Source organism: Orbilia oligospora (assembly GCF_000225545.1).
Source record: "Orbilia oligospora ATCC 24927 unplaced genomic scaffold scaffold00054, whole genome shotgun sequence".
Taxonomy (NCBI): Eukaryota; Fungi; Ascomycota; class Orbiliomycetes; order Orbiliales; family Orbiliaceae; genus Orbilia; species Orbilia oligospora.
Window position 1 is genome coordinate 1,317,369 of NW_011645611.1, and position 22,076 is coordinate 1,339,444.

Sequence of the window (22,076 nt, forward strand, 5' to 3'; positions counted from 1 at the left end):
AGGGGTGATAAATGGCCAGGAGGCTAAGAAGCACTGGGTCCATATCAAAATTGCACCGCCATCTATTAATAGTTATTGAGTATCCGAAGTTAGATTATTTGCGTTTTATATGTTTAGTGATACCACCACTGGGTTTGGCCTTATATGGGAACCCTAGCCACACTTAACATTTGTATACGGACGTGGGATCCGAGAGTAGGAGGTTAAGTAGGTATGTAAGTATGTACTTACACAAAGGTCCGTAGCTGACCGATTTTAAGATGTCGAATAAAGAAAATGAGCATCTCATTCGCCATAGAGGCAGACTCGGTCCTCCAATTCCTAAAAAGTCGGCTCTCCTGTTCAACCGAGTCAAATTTCGCAACGATTCCCAACTCCTTAACGAGATGGGCCTTGGGATGCTGGGGATTTAACAGTAGGTACCGTGTCTTTGCCGGGCTTGGGGCTATCAATATGTCATCTTGTAACTCGAGGATTATAGTTTTGTAAAGGGAGGGCGTTGATATCAAATTCAGCTGTCTGCAGGTGAGACTTGATGACCAGAGATCGCGGCGCCTAGGTAGCTATGAATATGTTTGGAAAGTTAGAGTGTCCGCAGGAGAGATACTAGGGAATTCTAGTCAACTGATATCGATTTGAGAGTGAACTTACAAATCCTACCACCATTTCGACTAATTCTGGGGGGAGAGGAAGACCCACGAAAGCCATTTCGATTGCTTCTGGGTTTCGGTGCTATATAAGTGCGTAGCGGAAGGCTATGTCTTGTTTCATCGCCAGACTCCTCAACCGTGGTTATACAAGCTAATTCTCTATGAGGTGCCAAGAACCTAATACCATACGGATAGGTAAGATTATGAGTATTTTCTTTATCTCTCAGGTATGGGACGAGTATTTTTTATCGATGTTGTGATCTATATAATATAATCGGTATGAGTATTGATGAAAGAGGACTCGGGGCATCTAAGCTTATATATAAGGATCCAGAACGCAACGTGGATCAATCGAGTATATCGTAAGGCTACCAAGATTCCTTTACCACCTGAATGTATTAATACAGGATCTTTGTACGACTGTAATTTATCTGAACATGGCCCCGGATCGGCTTGCCAGGCCAATGTTTTGATTGCCCTCAGCCTGTTTGCCAGCATCATTGCTTTCCTGTAGTAGTCTGGTGTGAGTTCATAGAAAGATCTATACCAATCTTCGAAGCCTGTTGTTTCTATACATTATATTAATATTGTCGGTTAAGGTTTACGCGCTATCAATAATTTCGACAAGCTTTAAATCTATCGGCCACGCGCAACCCCCTAAATTGCCATACGTACCTATAGTTAGTATCCCATAAATTATAGACCTAACCGTGCGTGCAGCCTCGACTTGAGAGGCAACTCAGCCTGCACGGTTTGGCTACGAGACTGGTCATGCTGCTAGCGTATACGACCGGTTCGGTTTAGAAATTACAACACCCAACACCATACATAGATGTACTCTATCCCGTAACGGTCAGTATCTGAGTGACGCTACACCGATATATACTTAAGTATATATTTACCGGGGAGAAAAGGGGCTTGACCTTTATAACAACAAACTACGGGCCCAGACTGGCTAAAGGAGTCATATCACTTTTCTAATTCTTAGGGTTACCTTGAACAGGACCAAGATATATTTAAGATTTAGTGAACTGTCCAGGCATCTGTATAGTTATGTCCGTAGAATTTGGATGGGATATATATCATACTAGAACCATTTAGACAAGGTAGATGTGGTCTTATTAACAGCCTGTCATTGCTAGACCAGGGATATATACAGATGGCAGATATAATGTACATAAAATGATTTTAAAGAGAGTCCCTCATCCGAGGAGCCTCCGCTTTCAAAAATCCACCAACCTACCGCCAGAAAGCGAAACCAGATTTCTTTGGCTCCTCTGGCACAGCTTCAGGCTTAGCTTCTGGTATGCTCTCAACCTTAGGCGCTTCGATCTGAGCTTCAGCCTTAACGCCTTCTTCAACCTGCGGTACTGCTTCCGAAGCTGTTATCTGTGCCTCCTTCTCATCGCCCATAAATTTCCCCATCCTCCTAGCATGGAACCTAATTCCCTTTTGTGTCTCCACATCGTGTACTACACAATCCGGCCATTCCTTCGCATACTCGGCATCATAAATATTCATCCACCTAACCCTAACCTTCTCCTTCTCTTTAACATCCCTCTTGATTATCGCTGCCAAATCCGCAATTGAGTTCCCCCGTTGATCTTGTAAGATCTTACTCCTCTCCTTCATCTTTTTAGATTTCAATTCGACATCCCATTGGGTTTCGTGGAGTTTTCGGAGTTCGCGAAGATGTTGGAAAGCTTTTAGGCCTGTCGATGGGTTTGTGAAGGAGGCGGTGAGGAAGGGAGTCCAGTGGTCTTTACGGAGGGCTTCCGGGACGGATTTTTTGCCCATGAACGTTACTTGTTTCATGGCCTTGTTGTTCTATATCTCATTATCCTACCCGTTAGCCCTTTCCAATACATGACAAGGTTGTTGTGGCGGACGGAGAGAGGGCAATGGAACGTACGTATAAATTCTGGTAAAGCGAGTAAATAACTCTCTTGCTCGTGATATGTGTGTAGAAGTATATATGGCTCCCCAGCGGATTGGCCTCACGGGACATATCCCCTACATCATCTTGAACAGGTTTCTCACGACGAAATGGTTCCTTCGTTTTCCGTTTCGTTTTGTCGGGGACTGTGAGGACGAGAGATTCGGCAGTGATGACTTTGGGTAGGGGGACGAATCTCGCCCACAATGCTATTTGGGTACGCATTGTGACGGCGGCGGCGGCGGCGGGGAGGTTGCTTGGGGGGGTGGTCACTCGAGCTCGAACGGAGGGAAAGGTTTCGGGCGATAAAAGATCGAATCTCGTCTCGAGATGTGTTGCGAATGATGTTGGAGATCACGTGAAACTGTGATCTTCTGTGGTGACACAACGCAGAATATGCAACAGTTCAACACTTTCCAGTTCAGCAGCCTGTGGGAATCTGGACGACGGGAAGCTGAGGATACGGTGATACGGATGGCAGGATTGCATGAGGGGTGAATCAAAAGCCACCCCCGCACTAATTAGGCGGGTTTGTTATCGTGGATTATAAGAATCTGGTGCTAGATTATAGTGTTAGGTCATACATGCTGAATATCTCTTGCTTTGCTTCACATCGCCTGCAAGCAATTTGGTCTACTTCCCCAGCCTAGAGAATCCCATACTTATCTCAAAGAAGCCCTTTATCTCGGGATCTATATCATATTATTCCGTATCTACTTTTTTCTCAAGAAATTTATCTCAGCCTGAACTTATCCTAAACCCTTTCTAATACAAATCCTCCCCCTGCGAACTGCCCTATCGATAAATATCCTGTAGCCGTCAGTGTAACTTTTTTTTTGTACCTCGGCTGAACGGCGACGGCATTCACGTTCACTCTGACTGGTCCCCCAAAAGTCAGTTGTGTTGTTCGTGCGCCTCTCCATATTTCCCAAGCCTTACATTAGACGCACACACCTTCAAACCATCACAACCATCATCTCCATCACTCCAATATCGCCGACTGGAAATACCAACCTGCAATGCTGTCCTAGAGCACATAAAAAGCGCTTTATATACAAATTGAACCCCTAGATTCTAAATCCCAACTACTCAGACACCTCCAGCATTTCCAACCATGGCAGACGGCGGACCCGGTTTCGAGGGTGTTCCCATGCAAGGACCGGACCCCTACGGTAACCAAAACAATGCCGAAGGCTCGTATAAGCCGATAGCACCATACGGCGCCGCAAACTATACAAGACCTAGGCCGACCACCGCGGGTCATATATCGAGATGGCTCCAATTCATAATCAAGCACCGAAGGGGTCGCGATAACCTGGCGCATATCAATAGGTATGGTTACCCTAAACAGCTATCCGTTATAAACAGCTGTAAACATTCCAGAGAGCGAAAGCTTCAGAAAAAGAACAAAAAGGAAAGGAAAAAGAAAAATGCTAATAACAATATTACCTATAGAATCCTCTCTACAACATCAGGCACAGACAAACTCCTTATGCTGGCAGGTTACACCTTAATGGCCCTGACTGCTGCCCTTGAACGCGTAAACGGTCCCATACCAGCCGGCGTCGACCTCCTCAAAGCCGCAACAACCTTTCCCCTCCCCGCCTTCCCAGCAATCCGTTCCCTAGAAGTCCGTCTAAGAGCTCTATCCGGCATAATCTCCGACTTCCGTATTTTCTCCCGTCTCTGGGGTCTCTTCGGAATCGCCGAATGGGCCGTCCAAGTCTACGAAGCCCCTCCAAAGGACCAACAACTCCGGCAAATAGCCTACGCTCAAGTCTGCGTAAACATTATCTACCAATCCCTCGAGAATGTTGCCTATTTATCCCAACATAAGATCTTACGGTATTCCAATGCCACGCAGAACAAACTTTGGGCATGGAGCTGTAGGTTTTGGGCGGCTCATGTGGCATTAGACTTTTGTAGGTTGTGGAGGATTAGGATGTTACGGCATAATTATAAGGGTGTGACGGATGCCGAGGATCATGAGTGGTGGAGACAGATTAGTAGTAATCTGTGCTGGGCGCCGTTGACGATTCATTGGAGTATAGAGAATGGCGGGTTGCTAGATGGGTTTACGACTGGAGCATTGGGTACCGCGGCTGGTATTTTGAGCGTACAGCACGTCTGGAGGCAGACAAGGACTTAAGAAGGGGATGAGAAAGGATAATGAGGAATAAGGACTGGTTAAGGAAAGTCGGCTTCAGTCGCGAGACTAGCAAAGGGTAGGCAGGCAGGCAAATGTAGGATAGATGGAATCTTGGATATCATGGGCATATATTATTTGGAACAGGTTTTCCCTTATCATGTCGGTTTCTCGGGGTTCAGCGGCTATGTTTTCCTTTCATTATTTTATAATTTATGTATTTAGTTGCACTTTTTGATAAGATTTATTACCATCTCATCTCTGGCAGGTACCATTAATTAATACTAGGGCTCGACAGAAACCTTGAGACTTGAATACAAAATGCTAAGCGCCGCAACGCCCAGACCGATTAGAAGAAACGTGGAATTTGAATGGAAAAGGCTCTATATACAATGCCCACCCAAAACCGTGTTCGAAAAACGTGCTTTACCGCTCAAAAAGTGAAAAGGAAAAATGGAAAAAGAAGAATAAAAGGATGGAGGATGGAATGAGTATCACAGCACATCCTGAGTCTTCCGAAAATCACGCTTGAATGAAATCGTGGATCGCGAAATAGTCCCATTAGGACTGATCGTCGCCGTAAAGTTCTTCGTGGTCTTCGGCAGTGACTTAGACAGCAATGACGACGAGCTCTTCCCATTGGCATTTTCGCCACTTCCAGGACTCCCACTCCCGCCGTGCGCACCATTAGCGTTGCCATCAGCTAGCGCAGCAGCTGCTCTCCGACTTCTTGGGAAATTGAATGGTCTCGAGGGCCTCTCGTCGATTCTGAATTGAGCAATGAGGTGTTAGTATGATGGGAATAGGTAATGATGGTGATGTTGACGCTGGACTAGTGGCATCAGCAAAACAGAGGTTTAAATCTGTGACAACATGTGGGCCGCAAGGGTGGATAGATGGGGGGTACGACATTGGAGTTTGGCTCGCCGTTGTTACGTAGAGGAGATACTTGAGGTTTGGGAGTGTCTGTCGGATATCTAGAACGATGCATTTTTGGGATTCCATTAACTAAGGATATTATTTGTCAGTGACGATAAAATGATAGATGGGAGTAGGGAAATTTACCTGCTCGATATTCTTGTTTAATAAAAATATTGCGTATTCGAAACGGAAATATGGGACGCCCTTTGCCCACAACGGGAAACTAACTAAGTTAGGATCTGGTTGCCCGGAAGAAGAAAGTTGAACTTATAAGCTTACTATCGTGAACCCTGGATGACGCTGATGGGATCCTGAACCATCGACGAACTGCCTTTGGGAATAACAGGGTATCTAAGATAGACACTAAGGTAGAATGATAGCATATAGACGAGGTGCGCTGTGTAACCAAGGGCAGCAGCAATCACATCCTCGTTATGGCCCTCTGGAGGCTCGTTAGGCAAGTGGAGGTTGCATATTGTGAAGTTTAGAGGCTGTTCAGGAATCTGACCGAAGACTGAGGTAAGTACAAATACCTCCCACACTGCGTATAAGGGCAACTCACATGTTCGATGGGGTATATCTTTGTTAGATAATCCAAAATAACCTTCTTCCGTGTCGCCATCGCAGTCACAGTGTTGCCCGCCTCGACAGCGCGTTGATGGAGCAGTTGTTTAGCATTTTGCAAATGCAGCTTGGCAACTGCGCGGTTCTCAATACCGGCATCAATAGCGGCCTTCCTACCACTGATACTTTGCTTGAGGGAATCACGATGCTTTCTCAAAGCCTCCAATCGCTTCCTCTCTCGTGAAACGATTTTCCGTGCATCCTTGAGTTCTAGGTTCTCCTCATCTAAAGCTCTAACGTGGGACAAGTACTCTGCTTTCGAGGACGCTATCGAATCCATTTGCTGTTCCACATGCGCCTGTGTCTCCATAGCATCATAAATGCATTCCTCCAGGTTCTTCAACTTTAGTATTGCATCGAAGGAGCATGATTCTGCCGCCTCTGCCAACACCCTCTTGGTGGGCCGTGGCGCAACATACTTCTTGATTATTTTGGGATCCAGTTCGCTAAAGACTGTATAACAACCGTCTGAAAGGATTATGACGACACAGTTCTCCGGGAACGTGAAGTTGAAGTTTTCGAGCTATACTGAACATTAGCAAGAAGCAAAATATTTGGGGATAATGGAATACGGACACTCCGCCCAATAAACTGAAGATAAGATAATCCTATGTTTAGCTCTACCAGTAAACCAAAATCACTGCTTTGTTCTTTCCGTGCCCAAATCCGTATTATAAGGGAATCTAGTCGTGTTATCGCAGGACCGCACTCCCCCAACTCGAAACTTTGGAATGTAGGGTTCTAGATATCGTCAGAAACAAATCCGAAAAAAGGGATAGTTGGCAGGGTACAGCATACGATAGACGACGGTACTGTTTCGCTGATATAAAACGGGTCATCTGATAACGTCGTCAGCCCCAACTCTATTCCCCAATAGTGCACACACCGAATGACGCACCCCCAACGGAGTCATGATGTAAAGTGAAGAAAGTATCGACTAATTTCCCTAGCGTTGCATCAACCAATTTCCTTTGCCTCGTTGTCGCATTTTCGAATATCGTCCCCGCTAGTATCGAGTTCGACCGAGTATTCCGCCGTCTAATCGGTATTGGTCGTCCACCCTCACTAACACTATCATCGGGAAGGTGGTGTTTACTACTCGAAGCACCAACAGCAGTAGAACTCTCCGCCGCTAATGTCGACAAATCAATAGCAGACCGGGAGTGTGTTAGGGTTCGTTCCTCCTGATGCACAGCGAGCTTCCCAGGTGACCTCCAAGTGGTAAGTAGATTTTCGTCATCGTTAGACCGTCGATGCACCCTGGCCGGTTTCGAAGATATATTTCGAACAGCGATTCCCTTAAGATGGCGTAAATGACGGCCCTACACTCAGGATATTTAGTTTTTGTTTACTATAGTGTATGGTATGTACGGTATGTATGTGGGGTTTATGCATGGCTTCGTGGGCCACTTACGTTTGGCGAAAGTAGCGGGCGTTCGCGTGTCGCCCGAACGGGAGTCGCAGTGCCGCTGCTAGTTCTGAGATGACCATCGGGAATGTTGAGCCTTGCGCCGGTAGTCGATGTAGACATCGCATTGAGCGACCGCTGGTGCGGGAATGTGATTCCTTTTTTTATGTGTAATTGGCCATACAGAAGTGTCGCAAGATTACGGGATGGCGGGAGCGGAGAGATGAGATCGCGCAAGGTGTTGCGGGAACGCAGGATGACGTTCGTTTCGCTTAGTTACACAAGCATTACCCAGTAACTAGGCCTTTGACCTGATTTGGTAGATTGATGTTGATATATCGATATACCTTATACTGAAGTATAAGTAAGTAGAGTACTTAGTATATATATAAGGTATTGGTATAAAGTATGGACTTGCATCTGAAGGTGATGATCATGAATTACAAAGACTCGGGTCTAGATATAGAGATCCTCAAGCATACGAGTAAAGTTACAGTATCAACTATATGACAGCCCAATCGATCACCAATACAACAGGAAAAGCAAACCGGAACTCCAGCCCGCTAGTACATTTAGTATAACTTGTAGTACTCTCGCCCAAACAAGAACCAAATCAAAATCCATATGCCTATTACTATATGCAGCCTCGGAATTATTACATGCCATGCTGAAAGAGAGACAGACTATCTCCCCAAGTTATTGAACCTGGCTTGGAGATCATCATCGCCGCCTCCGATGGCCTGTGCGACTCGGTCTTCTTTCTGACCCTCCGGCTCCCCTAGGCCTAGCGGTGTAGTCCCGAGCTATGGGTACCGAGTTAGTATCTGGTAGAGCAATGATATATAAGCATCGTAAACCTACCGCCATTTCTCTATCGACACCAATTTCGTCTAAAACTTGGTTTAGTACTTCGTCTGTCTCTTCCTCGTCTTCTAGTCCATTAACATCGTCGATAGCTTCCGACATAACCTCTTCCCGGAACTCCATCATGTCGCTTTCCTTTTGGAAATCCATCATTATCTTTTGCAGGGCAGGTAGGTTAGTCGTAGCATTCATTGTCCTTAGCAGGCCGGTAGCTCCTTTCATGGATTCCATCATCTGTTGGTTGGACCGGACGGTTTGGATTCGGAGGGATATCGCCTGGAGTTCGGTGCGCATTCTGTAGAACCGTGTGATGTAGCTATAATAGGTGTAAGTACTTGAATCATTCCGTCCTAGGTAATCGGTCACAGAGAAATCCCATACCCTCGAGTTCGGACAAGATCTTTCGCCTGCGGGAATGCATTCATTAGTATTTTTTGTGGAGGTTTCTGGGGATGTAGAGTACTGCCGTACCTGGATCTTAGCAGCTCCCATCTGGTTATTTTTCGCAGATTTTTTGATATCTTGGATCAACTTTTTCTCTTGCTGTTCTAGTTTGGTTCTCTCCCGGTCCAGCTCCCTCTGCGCCTTCTCAAGCGCCCGTTGGTTCTGAAGGGTACAATGTCAGTCCAATCATCACAATCTCGAGGCACTGGCTACAACGGAAATGTCGGATGCCTTACTTTTCGCAGACGCTCTAATTCATAACTAGGTTAGTTATATGTTCATTGCAATTTAGAAGCCTCTAAGGAGAGAGGGGTGGCCTACCAGCCGGCGTCAGGCGTTTCCCGAATGCCCATTCCACTACCATAACCTAGTCAGCATACCTCCAAGGATCCAACAGCTTGTACTATGTCGAGCATACCGATATTCATGATGGCAAGAAAGGTAGTAACCAAGATTGCTATAGAGCAGTTATTGAGTACCGATGACCGGCGGAAGTTGTGTGACGGGATGGTATTGGACAGCGATGGAATGGGGTTTTAGGTAAAGAATGATGGGGACTGTGACAAAGACGAAGCTAGCGGAAGAGCATCGTCATCCGAACAGGCTTGGTCGCGTTTGGCATGCCACCACCACCACTCTCAAGATCAACTAACTCACTTACACTTACACTAAACTATGAATACCCACGCTACACTACCGATATACTACCAAGAACAGGAACAGCATGGTGGCACGATGGATATACATCGTACAACAGGGGAGCCCTGGGACATCTGATACGAGGCTGGAATGCTTTCACATGAATACTCGTATATGCGTTGTCCTCGGGCGTACACCTCAGACCAAACCTCAGCCATGGCAAAACAAGGCCCAGAGCTCAGACTCCGAACTAGCTCCCCGGAACGTCAAATCAGAGATCAAATCAGCGACCGCCAGTTGTATGTGCATGAAGTCGACAGGAAAAAAAGAGATCATATGAACCGACGAGATTCTGCTTTAGTCCAGACGGGCTGACCTCGCCAGAAACATCGAAGAGCATTGCTGTGGCGCCATCATCACAGTTCCCCTCCTCCTCTTTTTGTCAGTCTGTATGTCTGTCTGCTCTAAAGCCAATCTGTGATATCAATCACCCTCACTCGCTTTCTTTGCCCCCCTCCTCTGCCTCTGCCTCGTTTATCTACAGTAGTTAGTACGTGCTGGGTTGCACTAGCTCCAGTTCTAGTTCCGAGGAAGGGTGTGCAAATTTTTATTATTATTTTTTGCAGTGAAGTAACTAACCAATTAATAAGTCTGTCCGTCCAGACCTGTCAGTCGCCCAGTAAAATTGCCCGTACTGACGTTGTTGATAATTTTTTTGATTTCTCCCTCCACTTCTCCCTCTCCTCCACCACAACTCTCACAATTAAACTTCATAAACCTCGTATATCCCCCCCCCCCCCAATTACCTCCACCCACTCGGTCGTCTGCCCCTCCAATCGCCAGACGCTCTCTTCTTTTGCTCTGCCAGGCCGAGCTAGTCCTTTCCGATAACCGTCCTTTCCGTCTTTTTGCGGTCGTAGCACCGCCGACAACCCACCAAAATGTCGCAGCGATACTATCCAGCAGAAAGCTCCTCAAGGGGGGCTCGAAGACCCTTTGGCAGAGCTGCCACCACTCCATCGACACCCTCCGAGCCGGCCTTCTCGGATTCTGGTTATGGAGGTTCTATCTCTGAAGATGTTCGAAACTTCGATCTCAGTGAGCTTTCCGAACTCAATGAAGATATGCCGATGCCACCTAGGATATCTTTGCCTGCACTAGGAGCAGATGCTAGTATGTCAACCATATCTCCCATACATACAACCGGATCAACCTACTGACCTTTCTTACCTCTAGCTGATGGCGACCGACGTCAGCATCAGATGCATGTCCAGCAAATGCACTAGTAAGATGCTTCCGTGATGCTTTCATGATGCTTCCGTGTTTCCGAGAACTAATAAAAATACTGCAGTAACCAAAACAGAGTTGCTCTAAGCCGATCTATCTACAGAACGATCGATACTCTAGAGGTATGAATTTTATTGTTCTATAATATCAAATATATACAGTTATGAAAGATGACTGATTTTTTTTTGTCAACAGGGTCTTCAAAATATGAACCAAACATGGCCGATTCACTATCCCGCTGTCCAAAGAACCGAATCGTCTCCAATGCAGCGCAAGACCTCAGTGACAGATGATTTCTTTACACCTGATACTACCGGCTCACCCTCGAGGGAACGATTCGCACCACCTCGAAGGGCCCTTACTAGCTTCGATCGTCAACCAACCCGGAACAGCAGATCTGGAACACCGGAACCTCGATTGATGTCCCCACAGATCTCTCAAGAGTTCAATATTCTTAAACTCGACCTCCGAATAGGCTCGTTGTCTCAAAGCGAACTAGTTCACTCCCTCGAGAAGGAGTCTATAGCGTCTCTTTTGGACAATAAATTAACACAGGCCATCAAGCATTTACGCTCCCTCCGCGACCGTATTGAAGATACTGCATCCAAGGTCCTTGTTACTGGTGATCTCAACGCTGGAAAATCAACGTTCTGTAATGCCCTGCTAAGGAAGAAAATATTGCCTGAGGACCAACAACCGTGCACCGAAATTTTCTGCGAGGTCTTGGATTGCCGTATCAACAATGGAGTCGAGGAAGTTCACGCTATTTTTAAGGGAGCAACATACGATCGAATGGATGAACGAACTTTCGAAGCCCGACCTTTGAAGGATTTGGAGGATATTGTTATTATGGTCGACAAATATTCACAGGCCAAGGTTTACGTCGAAGATTCTCGACCAATCGAACAAAGCCTTCTTAGAAATGGCGTCGTTGATATTGCTCTCATCGATGCTCCTGGTCTCAACATGGATTCCGTTCAGACTACGGCTGTCTTTGCTCGGCAGGAAGAAATCGACGTTGTTGTTTTCGTTGTTAGTGCGGAAAATCACTTCACTCTTTCGGCCAAGGAGTTCTTGTGGAATGCTGCGAACGAGAAGGCGTACCTATTCATTGTCGTCAATCGTTTCGATAATATCCGCGACAAGGTGCGATGCCAGCGTATGATCTTGGAGCAGATCGCCAACATCTCCCCACAAACTTTCAACGACAGCCAGGATCTCGTACATTTCGTCTCCTCCAATGCGGTGATTGATGGAAAGGACCCGGACAAGAGTCACGACTTTGATAACCTTGAAAACTCCCTTCGAGGCTTTGTCCTAGATAAGCGTGCGCGTTCCAAGCTCGGCCCAGCCAAGAGCTACCTGCTCAACTTGCTCCAGGATATTGAGCAACTTGCTCTTATCAACAACAATATTGCTGGTAGAGAGTTGGATTCTTTGAGATCTGACCTTGCTCGTCTCATGCCCAAGTATGACGAATCTGTGAAGGCTAGAATCGCTGTCTCTGATGAATGCGACCGACAAATCGAAGATACCTGCAATGCTGTCTACCGTAACTCCCGCCGTGAGATCTCTCGAACAATTGAAGATGTTGATAAGGCACACCAAATTCCTTGGCGCGGCGTCTTCAACTCCTTCAAGTTCGCGGAAGAAACCCGTCGCGCCATGTTGGAGAGCATTACCCGAGCGGTTGTTGAAGCTGAAAATGGCGCTCGCAGATCTACAGTTTCTGGTGTAGGAGCTATAAACGCCTTGGGAGTCTTGCACCTGAATCAGGAATATGTGGAAAAGACTTTCCGTCCTGACTTTATGTTCAAAAAGAAGAGAGACGCTCTCGGACGTAACATCAAGACCCAGCTCGATGCCTTCGACTTCTTCGATTTCGACCGTCAGGAGAAGGTTGCGGGTATGAGCATGTCCCTTACGGTCCTTTCCGTCGCTGGCTCTCGCATGTTCAACATTAGCTCTTGGGTTGACGGTGTCGTCCAGGCTACAAATATCGTTGGTATTCGTAACGCCAAGCGCCTTATTATCCCGGCTATCATCGCTGGTGTCGGTGCTGCGGCTTACTGGATCATTAGCGATGTTCAGCGTGCCATTCCTAAGAAATTGGCTAAGAAGATCAAGAGAGAGTTAGCGGAGATGGATTATGTCCACCAGAACTCCGAGCGTATCTCTAAGGAAGTGCGCAAGGTGCTTCGGTTCCCTGCTGAGGAACTCCGAAGCGGGTTCCAGAAGAACATCGAGGGTCTTAAGGTTAAGAAGGAGGAAGCTACGAAGAGGAAGGGTGAATGTGAAGTTGCCGTCAAATACTTCGGAAACCTTTTGCGTGAATCTCGCGAGCACGCAGGCGTTGTTCGTCGGTATGACTTGGAAGCTGCTTCTAACCATTAGGATGTTTACTTAATGCCACAGCAAGCACGAGAAAGAGGAGGATGATGAATCTCAGGTAATGGCAGATTTCAAGATACGATTCCCTTTTTCTTCTTTTTCTTTTTCTTCTTCTTATTCTATTCAACTGTAAAAAATGAATTTGGGATGGTTGGAGTACTTTTATAATTCATTCAAGCGGCTCTCTCGTTTTCAAAGCCCCGTTTCCCTCCCCATTCCAACCATACCCTCGTAAAAGCATCTCCTTTCTTGCCCTTTTCTTGTTTTCCCTTTTCAAAGTATGAGCAATGAGTTTATTGCGTCTTTATGATAAATTTCCACGGCCCCCTAACCCCCAAAATCTAGCCATCCCTCTCCACCTTTTATGTTAGCACGACTCGCGTATTACTTTCCTCCCTTTATTCAATAACCTTTTTTTTTTGTCGGGTCCGAACTATATGTCGGCGATGACTTTTGATGCATACTTTTTTCTTCTTCAAAGCTTCTTGGGCTGCAGACTGCCGGAACGAGATGTGGAGGAAATGCTGCAGTTTTTTCATGGATAGATATTTTGCCTTTTTCTTTCTCTTTATGAGTGTGTATTTACAACTTACCAGAATCCGTCCAATTGAGCCAGTCTCGGATCAACCTAAACCTAGATGGCTAGAAAATGCTTTTTGTAATATATATAGATATGAATAATGCCTCTCCACTCTGAATATGCAGGTTGATGCTTTGAGCCCTTGCCAGAAATTTCGGCTGTCATCCGAACCCGACTTTAAGATACTTTATATAAGGTATCTTGGGCGACAACATCTCCAACCTCACCCCACCTCATTACTTACTTAGTTAACCTTCGGCCCTCCTCCTAAGCTTGCTCCACCGCAATGGCTCTCCGACAAATAACCAGAGCCACATGTCGCCATCTTAACCGGCCAACCCTCTCCCTCCTCTCGATCTACACCCAAACCCCCGCCTCCACCCCACCATCCTTCCTCCTCCCGTCCTCCCACAGCCATGGACTCCACCCCACCACATGCACAACAACAATCCAACGTCGAAACGCCGTAACCAACGCCCGTTTCCCCGTAGCGCCAAATCTAGGACCTCAATTCATCAACGAAGCCCGGGTTAGATTCCCCTACGACGATGAAATTACAGCTTACAATCCCACGTATATCGACGAAACCGGGGCGTTAGTGGGGGTCTATCCAATCGATCAAATCCTCCGTGCTTACGATCGGAATAAATATCATCTAATCCATATCTCTGGTGTCGACCGATTAACCGACGAAAGCGAGGGACATATCGTTCGACTTTTCCCAAAGAGTTTATTACTTGAACGACTTGAAGCGGAACGACGTGCCGAACGTGAAGCTTCCAATGCGGAGGATGCAGACCTTCCTGGGTTTAAAAAGAAGAAGAAGAAGTCGGGGAAGGATATTACTAAGGAAGTACAGATATCTTGGGGGATAGATAAGAATGATCTAAATACGCATTTAAAGAAGATTGGGAAGTTTTTGGAAAAGGGGAATACGGTGGAGGTTATGATTGCTAGGAAGAAGAAACAGGCTAAACCTCCACAGGCGAAGTTGGATGAGATGATGGAGATTATTGAGGAGTTTATGTATTATAATGGTGGGGTGGATTTGAAGAAACGGAGTGGGGAGGTTGGTACGCAGCTTACTATGGTGGTTCAGAGGCCCGATGATTGGGTGCTGCCGCCGCCGAGACCGAAGAAGGAGGTAAAAGAGGATGAGCCGATTGACGAGGTGGAGTTTGAGAAGCTGCAGAAGGAGAGGCAGGAGAGGATTGAAATCGAACAGGGTGGACGGGTTCAAGAAGGGACGGGGGAGAAGAAACATGTTCCAGCGTGGCAGGCGAGAGGGGAGGTTTCTTAAGTGAGAAACTTTTGTATATAGGCAAACTCATTATAATTGTGGGATTTGGAAAATTTAAAGGCTCATCATACGAGCATTGTATATTATGAGTAATGGCAACCGTGCCGGCCATTTTTGTTCTTTTTCGTCATTAAATTCCCCTCTCCTAGTATACAGTCGTTCTGAAGACGCGAAAAAATAAACGTGGTATATATTTGTGCGTAGTTTTCTTCCTTTTCTCCGCGTCGTTCATCTATCTGAAAGGATCCAAACGCCATGGTCGATATTTGATTGTTGAACCTTGCATTACTTCCAATATGCATAGTCAAGGGCAGGCAAAAAGGCAAATAATCGCTTCGGGAAATCTAACTAAGAAGCACAAGGATCACAGAATCACCTCGTAGGAACCTATAAAGCAATTCACAAAAATAAGTTAACCTCCCCTTCCACTACTACTATACCGGACTCAATTGGGCCAATCCTATCGTTCACATACATCTTACTGATAAATCGATCCTTGTTCACCGGCCGTCCCTTCTTGCCCTGTGCGTTTCTGGGTGTTTCAGTCCACATCTCCTTTACGTTCTCGAGCACCATATTGCTGTGTCTATCGAAGGCTTTAACTCTGGCGAGGAGTTTTCGGTTGTTTCGACACGAGATCAGAACTTGATTGTGTGTTCTGACGGCAGTCTGTAGAATTGAGAGGGGCCCATTGGCGAACTCGTATTCTTCGAGCTGAGCGATCTCGTACTCGCTAAGGAAGAGGTTAGTAAATGTTGATCAGAGGGAAGGAAGGAGGGTGTGTATGTGGAAAAAGAATGCGTGGAATGGCACGTACGTGAGTTCGGATCGGGGTTTGTTTAGGAGTTCACTGTTCGCATTGTTAGTATTTGTTATAAATGATCAATAAGACAATGCGTACTCACGCCATGGCAATGGTGGTTAGTAGGTGGTGGTTGGTGGTGATGGTGGTGGGGAATCGTCGGGGTATAAGAGAGGAAGAAGAGGTGTCGATGCAATGAAGCTGCTTTCTTGCAGTGAGTCGCGTTTGCTAAAGAGAAGCTTTGCTGTTGTACAATTCCCGATCTTATCAAGATTAGATCTTATCCCTGTTTGATACATTAGTCCTAATGGGGTAATAGCGACAAACATTCCTGATCGGGAGAACCAACACGCGATGTGAGACATCCAACGTCAAAACAACGCATCGAACAAAGGTATCGTGCACTTCGAACCTGTCCGACTCCGACCAGGCCTTCAGAACTCCACATCCATCCCGACCACCACGACCACCACCCGCACCACCGTTGCAGACCCTCGTCCTATGTCCGTCTGTGAGATATTGGCAGGTCCATTCGCTGTTTATTAGCCGAAAGCATATATGCATGCATCCCATTCAAGTCAGCGTCACGTCTTCAGCAGCTCTGATTGGACCGTCCAAGCAAGGAGCTAAGCATGCTAGCAGCAGCCCATACTTAATTGATTGATGGTATCGTTGGTTAACCTCCCAACCTCTCTTCTTTCAATCACGATTCCCGTTCAAGCCCATCTCCAAATAAACTTCCCCAAATAGCCATGTAATGGACCAGCCTTGACTAACAACCAACAAGCCCACCGAAGAAAAAAATTAAAAATTAAAAATTCCTTGACTCTTTACCTTACTTTCTCTAATTATCCCTTCGTCGTCGTCTTTTTTTTCTTTCTGTCTTTCTAGCCCCGTCCCAAAGAGAATTACAACAAAAAGTTCTGTTACATCCATTCTTCACTCTCATTTCAGCATTCTCTACGTGTGTTTACTTTGTGTGTGTCTCTCTGTGCCTGTGCCTGTGTCTGTGCCTTCCTGTGCCCTTCCTGTGCCTTTTAACTGGGTGGGTGGTGTTCTTTCAGCGTTCCTGGTTCACGTTCCATATGACAGTGATAGACGACGACGACCAAAACATCGCCTGCCTCTCCGACCGACGCTCCTTGACGACTGGATTGCTTGCTCTCGACTATCTTTATTGTCAGCAGAAGAAGAAGAAGGAAAGAAGAAGGAAGGCTCTGTAGCTCTGGACTGCTAGTCAGCTTGGACTCCTGGGAATAAGTTGGTAGAAGGGTTCTATCCGATCGATCATCATCCAAGATAGACACGACAAAGACTTCTGCCCTGTAACTGGACCGCTTCATTGCGATTCTTGCCCATAGGAAAAAAAGAGACCGCTACGGACACATCACCCGTCGATATCCTCACGCTTTTCAACCCGTCTGACATCGATCCAAAAAGGAATACGGATAACTTGGACTTTCAGTGGTGTTCCTTGATCCCTCCTCGATATTCTCTCATACAACACAAACCGGAAACAAGTACCTCCTTTCTCGTGCAGTAACATCGGCAACTTCGATCTTTTCGATACTTTTCGACCGTCAAGAATATATAAATACTTTATAGATATATAGAAGAGGGAATTCTCACAAAACGGCACTGAACTCGGCGAATACGGCTGGCCTCACAAGAGGCCATGGCTAAGAAATCTTCAAAAATATCGGTGCAGGCTGGCCCGGACTCAGAAGCAGACCCCGTCTCAGCTGCAACACCCAGCATAAACCCGCCCGAAAGCCATGATACTTCTGGACGAAATGGGCACCCTGCCCTAATGCCTATGCGATGTGAGGAGAACCTGAGCACCCGTTGTCAAGATCTAGAATTGCCTTATTAATTTCCATTGTGTGATCAACCAGTGAAAGTACTATATAGCATTGACGACCTGTTACCCAACTGTCTCGCCCGAGCGAAAGATGTCGTCCACGTCCGTGTCGCCCATCTCGACGAGAACACCCCAATTGGATTCGTGGACCTCAAGACCTGCGTCCTCAATATCGTTTATTCGAGGTTTGTGCCATAACTTTTTTTGAGACCGGATCAAGGATGTGAATTATAAGAACCTAATCGTCTTACTTTTTCTTTCGATGTCTGAATAATACAGTCCCGAGATTATGCATCACCAAGGTTGCGACTACTCTGTCTATACATACGACTACTCGGAGCCGGATACCCCCATGACAGGATTAGGCCTTCTCTCCTGGGTTCTTTCGTTACCGACACTCAATGGACAACAACCAGATCCCGATGCCATCGATCCTGCGCAGGCGAATCGGTTAGTTACTGGACGGGTTCAGAAGAATTTGCTGGGGATATATGCTGGAGATGTTAGGGAGACTCTGGAGGTTAGGATGAGGCTGTGTAGGGTGCCCACGCTTCGACAGGTGGATTACATCAATCACATGAACCAGTATTCACAGCTGGCTCAGAATATCCCGCCTGGTGTTGACCCGGCAAGTGTATGGACGAATGCCATGGGACAGAATGGGATAGGTGGCCAATATGCTCAGCAGCAACAGCACGGGGTGCCCGGGGGTATGCCATACCCGTATGTACCCCAGGGGGTAGGCTCATACCAGCCAATGGGGCAGTTCCAGCAACCCCCACCCGGCCATATAAGCCAACCCCCCCAAGGGTACCCCCAACCATATCCTCAAACCCTCCAGCAACCTTACCAGAACCAACCCTCCGCACCTCTTCAACAATCTCACGGGACGCAGGCCCCCAGCCCGGCGAATACCCAACCCCAGGGCACCCAGCAGACTGATACACCAGAGGGTGGAGCTCCGGTAGCACCTTCAATTGCTGAAGGACAATCACCGGCGCCATCATCATCACAGGTCCCACAGGCTCTAGATAGCCCTGCACTAGCCATTGGCAGCGGGGAACAGCAAAAGGCCGAGCCAAACACCGACTCCACCCAACCCGCAGCAAAGAAGCGCCGAGTTTCCACCAAGAAACCCACAGGCAAGCCCAGGGGGCGCCCCAGGCTAACGGACATAAAAAAGTCAAACACCGATGTTCAACCCCCGTCTCGGGAGGGGCTTCCGCAGGATCCAGCTGCAGCCGATGCTGCACCAGTAGCTATAAAACAGGCGCCCACCCCTTCCTCGGTTGCACCCTCTCCTAGTCTAACTTCCGTTTCCACATCCAACCTTAATCTCACTTCTGGACCTAACACATTACCTCCAGACTCTAATGCTGGTTCTCCTCATCCTTCTTTGTCTCAAGCTACACCCCTGCCACCTCTTTCGTCAGCAGCACCTTCACCAGCTACGCTTGTCACTGCCGTCTCCGAAGCTGGCGATATGACGGCACGACTTACAACCATGTCACCACTCAATGAGGATATTGAAATGACACAAGATGTTTATAATGATGCTGATACTGAGATCGCAGAGTCACCACGTGACAGTGATGTTGATTCACTCTTCATTGGATCTTCGCCACCACCCTCTCACTCTGAATCCGCAGAAAACAATGAAACGTCACCAGCCCTAGAAACTTCACCAGTTCTCCCTCGACAACCTAGCAAGGGTTTCTTCCCTAGTCAGCCACGCCAATCGAGTTTCGCCCTCCAAGAGGCCCTTGGTCGTGATGAAGCTTCCGAGGACGAGCTAGCCCTTCCATCCGGTGGTGGGCTTTTGTTCCCAACTATCAAAGCATCTGACAAGCAGGAACGAGATAAGAGTTCGCCACCTGAGAAAGTGGAGTCGCCCAAGGATTCCCCCAAGGATTCCCCCAAGGATTCTCCCAAGGATTCTCCCAAGGATTCTCCCAAGGATATCGACGAGTCGGCGTCTTCGACATCGCAAACGGTTCTACCAAGGAAGCGAGGACGGCCACCAAAGAATCCCGATCTCAAAGCCGACCCATCGAAGAAACAGAAGGAAAAGAAATCTGTACTCAAGACAGATCCTTTACCATCCGATGGTCCGATCCCAACTTCACCTGTGGAGCAGAAACTGGAAAACAAGTCGAAATCGAAGAAATCGTCATCAGTGCCCATGTTAGTTGTACCTACAACGAACCTGCCGTCAGGGTTAATTCTCCCAACACCCCTGCCGAAAGAGAATGAGAATTCGCGAAAACGAAGAGCTAGCGATGCTGGTTCTGATAATGATGTCGCCCCCGCGAAACGAGGCTCGACTACTGCTCTAGTCCGTGCACGGATCGAACGTCAAATGCTTGAGAAGATTGCCGCTGGTGAGATGCCTACATACTGTATGCACTGCGGAGCCATTGAAACGCCAACATGGAGGAAGGCGAAGGTTATCATGACAGATCCTGACTCCGGCGCCGAGGTCGAGAGGGAAGTCACATTGTGCAATCCCTGCGGACTATGGCATCACAATCATGGGACCATGCGACCCGACCAGTACTGGGATAAGAAGGAAGGGGACGACAAACCTCCGAAGCCGAAGAAAAAGAAACAGAAGAAAAGAGTTTGCTTGGCCCCCGAAGGGTCAACAGTCGGGAGCGGGATGGTTGTAGCACGCCATCATCCGTGTCCGTCGTCGCCACCGGCTCGGAATATCGGAGGCCACAGGGCGACAAGCCCTCCCGGTCCAGATAGGGATGGAGAATGGGACCAAGTTGTCAATAAGAATCTTAGACGGATTCAGTCAAGTCCCTGCGGACTTGGAACAATTTCAGAACCCATCAGCTTACTCAGCCCCGACCAGAAGACGCGGAGGAAACTCTTCCCGGAAGCGAAGAAGTCGCCTACTGGGCTCGATGGGGTGCTGACCCCTGGGACTGAAGCAGGAAGTGAGATGCGAGACCCCAAAAACGAGTCTATGTCCCCGGTCTCACCAGAAGAACCCGTCGGCAGTCCTGAGATGGAGAAGGAGAACAATCCACCTCCAGTTGATAACGCCCTCATGGAACTTGACTGGGAACGGGAGCTCGAGAGGACATTGATGGAGGTGAACGCGGAAGTGGAGTCGGAAACACAAGATACGCCTAATGAAGAGACCGAGGACGTCGGGACTCAGAGCCCCGACGATGATGACGCACAAACACCAAGACCACGAACACCTGTTAGCCAGATGACACCGGCTAACCCTGATTTTAAGACACCAATCAGGCTCACGCCGCTCCTCGCGAGCATTAACGTTGATAGCCCGTCGTTCTGGAAGTCTGGGATGTTAGGAGTCGCAACGCCTTCTGGTAAGCTCGTTAGCGGACATCCGACGCCTACACCCAGCAAACTTTTAATGAATATGAATATGAACATCGTCAGCCCAGCTACCGGGGAGATTATGCTCGAGTTCCTCAACGAATGGAATAAAACCGAAGAAGCCATGAGAGCTATGTCCCCGACCCCTGCTAACGGAGCAGAAGATGATAATGACGATGTATTTTTCTCGGAGGTCAATTTGCAAGCGGTTGAGCAGGAATTAGGGTTGACGTCCGAAGGGAATGCCATGCCAAGTAGCCCACCGGCAATGTTCAACCTTTACGATGAAGAGCCAGCTTCGCTGGCCGATGGAATCAGTTCGAGTCTTCTCAGCGATGTTTTGCCGACAAGCCCGGGGAACGCAACAACATATACTCTGGATGTCGGAGACGCGCCTGCAGATAAGGAAGTTGCCGATAAGGATAACCTTGAGGCTATCGATTTGAATTTCGACTTTGATTCTGCGCTTGTTGTTGACTTTTCGGACTTGGTCGCCAGCGGAGCAGCTGCGAAGGTCGCCGCTATTACGAGCGCCAATGCAGCCGCAGGTGGCACGGAAGGTGGTGCAATAGTTGCTAGCGAAAAGAAGGAGTCTTCAGAGGACGATAGTTCGTCTAGTGAAGGCAAGTAGCTACTTCGCAAGCCCACGTTCCTACCCACGCATACGTATATCTATTCATCTCGGTTTCTTGTATACCCTAGTTGAAGAAGGGGGGCAGCTGAGACCACAATTTTCACTCTCAAGATCATAGGCTCCACATCCATTCCTCCTTTTTTCTTCTTCTCCCTTTCTTGATTGTCATGGCGTTTATGACGGTGGTTTCTCTTTGGTCAGATTCATTTTAAGCCTGTGATTCACCATGTAT

The 22,076-nt window shown here is 47.5% G+C and overlaps 9 protein-coding genes across 9 annotated transcripts; 4 read left to right on the plus strand and 5 right to left on the minus strand.

Moving 5' to 3' along the window:
* Nucleotides 1-227: 227 nt before the first annotated feature.
* Nucleotides 228-708, minus strand: AOL_s00054g408 (uncharacterized protein; the record flags this gene model as incomplete). Its single annotated transcript, XM_011121724.1, has 2 exons — nt 228-563; nt 652-708. The coding sequence occupies 2 exons, from the start codon at nt 706-708 to the stop codon at nt 228-230; spliced, it is 393 nt and encodes a 130-aa protein (XP_011120026.1).
* Nucleotides 709-1,889: 1,181 nt separating this feature from the next.
* AOL_s00054g409 (uncharacterized protein) lies at nt 1,890-2,811 on the minus strand (the record flags this gene model as incomplete). Its single annotated transcript, XM_011121725.1, has 2 exons — nt 1,890-2,477; nt 2,563-2,811. The coding sequence occupies 2 exons, from the start codon at nt 2,809-2,811 to the stop codon at nt 1,890-1,892; spliced, it is 837 nt and encodes a 278-aa protein (XP_011120027.1).
* An 889-nt stretch (nt 2,812-3,700) lies between these two features.
* Nucleotides 3,701-4,735, plus strand: AOL_s00054g410 (uncharacterized protein; the record flags this gene model as incomplete). Its single annotated transcript, XM_011121726.1, has 2 exons — nt 3,701-3,918; nt 4,042-4,735. 2 exons carry the CDS (start codon nt 3,701-3,703, stop codon nt 4,733-4,735), a joined length of 912 nt encoding a protein of 303 aa, XP_011120028.1.
* Nucleotides 4,736-5,226: 491 nt separating this feature from the next.
* On the minus strand, nt 5,227-7,808 carry AOL_s00054g411 (uncharacterized protein; the record flags this gene model as incomplete). Its single annotated transcript, XM_011121727.1, has 9 exons — nt 5,227-5,500; nt 5,559-5,740; nt 5,798-5,876; nt 5,933-6,156; nt 6,216-6,800; nt 6,854-7,018; nt 7,076-7,116; nt 7,176-7,599; nt 7,692-7,808. 9 exons carry the CDS (start codon nt 7,806-7,808, stop codon nt 5,227-5,229), a joined length of 2,091 nt encoding a protein of 696 aa, XP_011120029.1.
* Nucleotides 7,809-8,368: 560 nt separating this feature from the next.
* AOL_s00054g412 (uncharacterized protein) lies at nt 8,369-9,421 on the minus strand (the record flags this gene model as incomplete). Its single annotated transcript, XM_011121728.1, has 7 exons — nt 8,369-8,488; nt 8,547-8,865; nt 8,931-8,956; nt 9,021-9,155; nt 9,230-9,243; nt 9,315-9,350; nt 9,412-9,421. The coding sequence occupies 7 exons, from the start codon at nt 9,419-9,421 to the stop codon at nt 8,369-8,371; spliced, it is 660 nt and encodes a 219-aa protein (XP_011120030.1).
* Nucleotides 9,422-10,573: 1,152 nt separating this feature from the next.
* Nucleotides 10,574-13,313, plus strand: AOL_s00054g413 (uncharacterized protein; the record flags this gene model as incomplete). Its single annotated transcript, XM_011121729.1, has 4 exons — nt 10,574-10,805; nt 10,869-10,917; nt 10,984-11,041; nt 11,115-13,313. The coding sequence occupies 4 exons, from the start codon at nt 10,574-10,576 to the stop codon at nt 13,311-13,313; spliced, it is 2,538 nt and encodes an 845-aa protein (XP_011120031.1).
* Nucleotides 13,314-14,176: 863 nt separating this feature from the next.
* Nucleotides 14,177-15,190, plus strand: AOL_s00054g414 (uncharacterized protein; the record flags this gene model as incomplete). The annotated part of the gene is made up of 1 exon (XM_011121730.1): nt 14,177-15,190. The coding sequence occupies one exon, from the start codon at nt 14,177-14,179 to the stop codon at nt 15,188-15,190; it is 1,014 nt and encodes a 337-aa protein (XP_011120032.1).
* Nucleotides 15,191-15,534: 344 nt separating this feature from the next.
* On the minus strand, nt 15,535-16,100 carry AOL_s00054g415 (uncharacterized protein; the record flags this gene model as incomplete). Its single annotated transcript, XM_011121731.1, has 4 exons — nt 15,535-15,577; nt 15,666-15,923; nt 16,008-16,040; nt 16,096-16,100. The coding sequence occupies 4 exons, from the start codon at nt 16,098-16,100 to the stop codon at nt 15,535-15,537; spliced, it is 339 nt and encodes a 112-aa protein (XP_011120033.1).
* A 1,567-nt stretch (nt 16,101-17,667) lies between these two features.
* On the plus strand, nt 17,668-21,841 carry AOL_s00054g416 (uncharacterized protein; the record flags this gene model as incomplete). The annotated part of the gene is made up of 3 exons (XM_011121732.1): nt 17,668-17,815; nt 17,888-18,038; nt 18,133-21,841. 3 exons carry the CDS (start codon nt 17,668-17,670, stop codon nt 21,839-21,841), a joined length of 4,008 nt encoding a protein of 1,335 aa, XP_011120034.1.
* Nucleotides 21,842-22,076: the final 235 nt, after the last annotated feature.